The sequence below is a fragment of the Bison bison genome, unplaced genomic scaffold, assembly GCF_000754665.1.
Source record: "Bison bison bison isolate TAMUID 2011002044 unplaced genomic scaffold, Bison_UMD1.0 scf7180017860443, whole genome shotgun sequence".
Lineage (NCBI taxonomy): Eukaryota > Metazoa > Chordata > Mammalia > Artiodactyla > Bovidae > Bison > Bison bison.
This window is the reverse complement of record NW_011491015.1, coordinates 5,490,739-5,497,461: the sequence shown is the minus strand read 5'-3', so window position 1 is coordinate 5,497,461 and position 6,723 is coordinate 5,490,739. Positions and strand designations below refer to the sequence as shown.

Genomic DNA, 6,723 nt, shown 5'->3' with positions numbered 1-6,723 from the left:
TGTCTTCCTTGGCTTACTTTAAAAAACACTCTCCTTCCTGGCTTTTGCGATCTTGCTAAGAATGGTTGTGAATTCTCTTGTAGTCCACCTGATTTCATGCTTTTGAACTTCCCTATCCCTTTCTCTCCAAGCCCTAAGTTGCAGTGAGAATTTCAAGATTGTCAGATACATGCTAAAGCCATAGTTCTACAGACTAGGTGCACATCGACCACATTGTGCTTTAACCTCCTTGGCCAAGGAGTCTAACCTAATGTTTGCAAATCCTCTGAGACTTGTTAGCCTCGCTCAGTGATTTTGTGACTTCCTTCTGGACTCCTTCTTAAGGTTAGATCTGACTGTAGTACCAGATTCTGAAACCCTCTCTCCCACTTCAAATCGTCTTGTAATCTTTCTTGACCTTCCATGCCAAGGAGCCTACCTTCCCTTAGGTGTGATCTCTAATTGCTACCCTAGCTGCCTCTAGCATCCTAGGGCTTGGAGGTCAGCATCTCCACTGGCCTTTTGACACAAAAGTTGCATCCCATTTGGCTATCTTAGAATAAGATGCATCAAGAGGGCATCTTCAGATGAAGAGTGCAGACTGATGCAACTGATTCTGGTCATTGGGTCACTCTGTGTGTGCTTCTGTCTCGGCCCCTTTTAGGTGGGAGGACATACCATGCTCCCGATTCGCTGGATGCCCCCCGAAAGCATCATGTACCGGAAGTTCACTACGGAGAGTGACGTGTGGAGCTTTGGGGTGATTCTCTGGGAGATCTTCACCTACGGAAAGCAGCCATGGTTCCAGCTCTCAAACACAGAAGTACGGAAGGGGGCAGATGCCGGGAGGAGTGATGGGGTTGGGGGAAGGGATAGTTAAGGAGTTTGGAATGGACATGTTCACACTGCTATATTATAAATGGATAACCAACAAGGACCTACTGTACAGCACAAGGAATTCTGCTCAGTGTTATGGGGCAGCCTGGATGGGAGGGACTGGGGGAGAGTGGATACATGTATATGTATGATTGAGTTGCCTGAGTTTACCTGAAACTGTCACAACACTGTTAATCGTCTATACCCCAATATAAAACAAAAAGTTTAAAAAAAGGAAAGAAAGGGGCAGGTGGGAACCTTGATTTGTGGGAGGCTGATAAAAGATACCTGAAGCCAGCAGCTAGACAAGAGTGTGCAAAACACTGGGTAGGGTTTGAAGCTAGCAGAGCAAATGTTGGCAGAAGCAGGAGAGAGACCTTCTTGATAGGAAAAATAAAAAAAAGCATAACTGTAGGAAGTGTGCTGTGGTTGTCAGGAGAGCATGAAATCAGATGTCGACATTGAGATGCAAGGCACAGTTCTGTTTGCTCTGCTACACTTAAAAAATCACAAATGTTTCACTAAGACAGAAAGTGAAAACAAAAAAACAACTATGAGGTTTTTCAACTGTGCCGTCTTGTGGAAACACCTACCACTAAGTACACCAGATCGTCTGGGTCCCCAGAGGCTTTAGGCAGGCCAGGCCCAGAGATGCGCTGGAAGGTGGATGGGGAAGGCACATTTCACGCACTGACAGAGCTGTGTGTGGACTTCCGGGAGTAAGATGAATCATAATAGTAAATGTAATATACACATTATGCATTTTTACGCTTTTGATGTACAGTATTAATAAAAAGTGCTAGCCATCAAATTGAATAACAGCTCACGTTTAAAGCCAGGCATTTTCCGAAGCACATTAGCCTGTATTAACTCAGTATTTTTCACACAAACACTTGTTGAAATTCAAGACAAAGGAAGGGGGGCTGCCTGGGGTTCTGGAGTGGATTGGCCTGGTCTCAGAGGTGAAAGCTTCCGCCTGGAGAAGGCCTGGGCTGTGGTCCAGAGCAAGATGCTTCTCAGTGACTTGTGTTGCCCCAGGGAACTCAGTCCAGTTTGTAGGCAGTAAAGGGCTGGGTCTCCCAACCCAGCAGAACTATAAAAGATTGCAGTCTATGGTCTGTTTTCTGGGAAAACATGAACATGAGGAGGACCTTTTAATATTAGAATCCTATCTGAATATTCCAGAAAGTGTCTTTCTTTTTGGAAGCTATGTTCATGTTGGCTTTCCTGTACCCTGACCATTTAATTAAGTAAATATCAAAGGCTGAAAAGAAGGCATTTCTTTAAATTTATAATATGTTATCATTTGGAAATGGAATGGGTCCTGACGACATTTCCCAAAGAAGGAAAATACATTTTAACAACTTTTCTAGAAAAAAATGAAAGTGTGTATATCAAAACTCATTTGTTATGGTGCCTCATGGGCTTCCCTGGTGGCTCAAATGGTAAAAAATCTGCCTACAATTTAGGAGACCTGGGTTCAATCCCTGGGTCAGGAAAATAACCTGGAGAAGGGCACGGCAACCCACTCTAGTATTCTTGCCTGGAGAATTCCATGGACAGAGGAGCCTGGTGGGCTACAGTCTATGGGACTGCAAAGAGTTGGACATGACTGAGAGGCTAACACGTACACATACATAACTATTGTTTTCCTGGGTAGGGGGTGGTGGTAAACACACACACACACACACACACACGAATGCATATACACATATCCATGTGTATATACATCCTGGCACATTTGCATTACTCAGGCACACAAAGCATCCTGATCACAGCCCCCATGTAGTTTGGTGGCTCCAGTGGAAAGGGGACTCTGGGCTGAGGGTTCTATTGGTCTCAACAGACAATCTGTCCTGGATATCTAATCTGCCTCAGCATCACAAACGAGGTCATTTCTGACATTCCTCAGTTAGACATTGGCCTTGAAGATGGGCTTCCTACCTCCCCGGCCCCTCCCCCCGCCTCCAGTTACCTTGTCTACTCCACCCACCCCAGCAATCAAGTCCTAGAAGTCACCGATCATGAATTTCTCTATCAAATTGGCAATCTGGAGAGGAGGAGACATCCCAGTGCTTTTAATATTAGCACTAGCAGCCACTCCTTCAGTTTCCACTAGACCTCTTTTCACGGAGGTGAAGGTAATAGAGGATGGAGACAAGGCTCAAATAAAAACAGGGAACATGAGCAGCAGGAGATCTATCAGACTGGCCAAGAACAGAGCCTAGTGGGCCTTTGCAGACTGGGAAGACCAGGACCAAGAAAGTGCTGACACAGGGATTGTTTGACAAGCTGCCCCAGAGTGACATGAGGCTACGCTGCAGACAAGGTGCTGTTGGGGGCAGCCTAGGGAGATAAAAGCTACACATACAGGGACTTCCCTGTTGGCCCGGTGGTTAAGAGTCCATCTACCAGTGCAGGGGGCGTGGGTTCGATCCCTGGTCAGGGAACTAGGTCCCACATGCCATGTGACACATTCAAAAAGTAAAAATAAATAAATAAGTAAAAAAGACTACAGATAGACTAATGGGGACAAAAGGGGGAAATGTGAGGCTGGCCAAGAAGTCTATTCGTATTTTTCCACTGCATTCTAAGGAAAAACCCAAACAAACTTTCTGGCCAACCCAATAATACTTTTTACGTTCTCTACTAGAAATGCATGCATGCTGTCACTTCAGTCGTGTCCAACTCTTTGCAATGCCAGGCTCCTCTGTCCATGGGATTCTCCAGGCAAGAATACTCGAGTGGGTTGCTATGCCCTCCTCCAGGGGATCTTCCCAACCCAGGGATCAAACCCAAGTCTCTAGCATCTCCTGGGTTGGCACGCAGGTTCTTTACCACTGAACCACCAGGAAAGCACTTGCCTAGAGATGATTCTGTGTGTTTTTATCATCACAATTTTTCTTCAAATGAGGACACTGTAGTTTGGAGTCAGTAAGCTGACCAGGGTTACATAGTGAGAGTTAGGAAGAAGTTCAAATAACCTGAGAACTGGAAGATGGAATCTTAAAAATTCACAGTGGCAGCAAAGAAATCACTCTGAAGAATTGGACTCCAACCACAAATTACAGGCATGGTCCTGAGTTTCCAGTTGGGGATGGTCCAACTATACGTTATCTGCTTTCTTCCTGTTCCTCCTTGTGGCCTTCCCTTTGGTACACTGAGTCAGACAATCCCTTTTCCTCCTCAATGGGTCCTTAAACGAGCTGGTCAAGGGATGGTACCCATCTTACAGGTAAGGATGCTGAGATCCTATGAGGCCAGTTGACTTTCTCTGGCCACCCAGCTCGACAGTGGTGAATCAGACAGTTGGTCCCAGTGTTAAGGACTTTTAAAGAAACAGAGAAAGTAGAATTGACATATATGTTGTCACATCATGTGTAAAATAGATAGTGGGACGTTGCTATATAACACAGGGCACCCAGCCTGGTGCTCTGTGATGACCTCCTAGAGGGGCAGGATGGGGGTGTTAGGAAAGAGACTCAAGAGGGAGAGGATATATATATATACACCCTGGCTTCAGTGCCTAAGTTGGGAAGATCCCCTGGAGAAGGGAATGGCAACCCACTCCAGTATTCTTGCCTGGAGAATTCCATGGACGGGGGAACTTGGTGGGCTGCAGTCCTTGAGTGTGTGTGTGTATGTGTGTGTGTGTGTGTATGACTGATTCACGTTGTTGTATGGCAGAAAAAAGCACAACATTGTAAAGCAATTATCCTCCAATTTAAAAAAGCAGAGATGGAGTGCAAAGGGCAGCAGGGGCCTGGACCAGCCAATGCTGGGTCCTGGCACTTGGAACTCATGCCCAGGACAGACGAGCAACTCTGATCTCCAGCCCAGTCTCCACTGAAGAGCATCACTGAAATTGTGGCCTTCTGCTGAGCTTAAGCCGCTGGGCTACAGCTGAGCATTGGCCATGACTTCCTTGTTCTTTCCCCTTTTCCAGGTCATCGAGTGCATCACCCAAGGCCGTGTTTTGGAGCGGCCCCGAGTCTGCCCCAAAGAGGTGTATGATGTCATGCTGGGGTGTTGGCAGAGGGAACCACAGCAGCGGCTGAACATCAAGGAGATCTACAAGATCCTCCATGCTTTGGGGAAAGCCACCCCCATCTACCTGGACATCCTTGGCTAGCAGTGGCCGGTGGTCACAAATCCATATTCTGTTGCCTCTTCTCTCCTGGCCTCACCCCATCCCTCTTTTCCACCTCACAGACTATTTTCTTCCATCCTTGACTGAAGCAAACATCTTCATATAAACTCAAGTGCCTGCTACACATACAACACTGAAAAAGAAAGAGAAAAACCCTGTAAGGCAGTTTGGCATATATATATATATATTTATATATCTAACTATCTATCTATCTATATCTACAGAGAGATTCCCTCTTCTCTAATGCACAGAGAAGCTGCTGATACAGAAACCGCAAGACTGTAATGACAACCCAGAAAATCTTATATATTATGAACGCAATTGGAAATTTGCGTAGGTGTAGGCTGTGGCCTGTATTTCTTCAGCTCTGTCTTTTGAGAGCGGAAGATCTTAAAGATGCAGAGAGACAATCTTTGTATTGGGATGGGAGGAGCTGGGGAGGAGTGCCAACCACTTCTGCGTGGGTGTGATCACCTGCACAGGTGTGTTAGCCTCAAGCTCTACACAGGCGCATGGGCAGACCGTGTCAACAGGGTCAGAAAGGAAAGAACACCAGACCAGGGGCCGCTGGAACACCTCACGCCTCCCCTGACCATCGTCTCCACCGCCTTCCTCCTCTCCACCACTTCCGGACGATTTTCTAACTTGTCCTTTCTGGAAAGTACAGTCCTCATGCTTTGGGGAGTCAACAATGGCGCCTACAGGTAAACGCTGAACAAACAACAGCAAAACACGAAACCATGGCGACAGTGGACTACATCCATCTGGGTGTCAACCGCGCCTTCCTTTCTAAATCTGAGAGAGGTGTCATCTATCCTCTGAACTTCAAAAACTGGACTTTCTGGATTTAACGAGCCACAGAATTAAAAGCCGAAATCTGAACCCTGTCATGGCACTGCCTTCTGTCTTTCCATCAGGCAAAGACTCCTTGGCCTTGCCTCCCACATTCAGGCTGCTGGGGAGATAAGGGGGGCTTTGGACATCCCCCGTGTTGTCTGTAAATGTGGATGTAGCAGGGTTCCAACAGCAGGAGAGTTCATGCCTCGCAGGTGTTTGAAGGTGTGCCCCTCTGGGTCCTCCGTGTCTCATCCTGTCTCCTCTAGATTCTAGCTCCCACTTCTCGGGAGCTCTGTTAAGCCCCAGGTAAACCCCGCTGCTGGGAAAGGGGGCCAGGTCCAGCCAGAGGCACAGGCAGTGCTTGTTTCAGAGAGTCAGGTGATGGTGTGGGCAGGAGCCAGCAGGGGGAATCTATTTGGCACCTGCACCTGGCCCCTTGGCATTCCCCTCACGTTTCCAGCCCCTGGAAGGATTGATGCATCTGCCTTTGAGCCGCTGTGAAAATGCAGGGGCTGAGGAATCGCTTTTGTGGGCTGGGGGCGGGGGAGGGGCCGAGGCTGCTTTGGGAGGCGTCCAATGGCCACCGCTGCAGGCTGGGCATCTTAATGAGGACGGAGCCCTGACCAGGGAGAGAGAATGAAGAAGCATCTGGGCTGGGGCCAGCTGCCTCTGCCCCGGCACCAGGGGGATCACTGCCTTCTCAGTGGCCGCTGTCAAGGACCATGATGGGGTGGGTCTCTGGGCCCCCTGACCCATGACCACAAGAGGCCCGTGAAACCGACAGCCTGGCCCCAGGGAGCCCTCCCGCGGGGGAGGAGAGGCTGTGCTTCTCCCAGGCCACCGGCCCCTCCACCTCGCCCCAGGCACAGAGCTACCGAATG

The 6,723-nt window shown here is 48.3% G+C and overlaps 1 protein-coding gene across 1 annotated transcript in view; it reads left to right on the top strand.

The window, feature by feature from the left end:
* The window catches only part of NTRK3 (neurotrophic tyrosine kinase, receptor, type 3), a gene marked incomplete at its 5' end in the record, with an annotated part of 300,013 nt that extends 294,126 nt beyond the window's left edge, over nucleotides 1-5,887 (top strand). Inside the window, 2 exons of the mRNA XM_010832183.1 lie at nucleotides 644-802; nucleotides 4,802-5,887. Of these exons, the coding sequence (XP_010830485.1) occupies nucleotides 644-802; nucleotides 4,802-4,987 (345 nt within the window). The remainder of the gene's footprint in view (nucleotides 1-643; nucleotides 803-4,801) is intronic.
* Nucleotides 5,888-6,723: the final 836 nt, after the last annotated feature.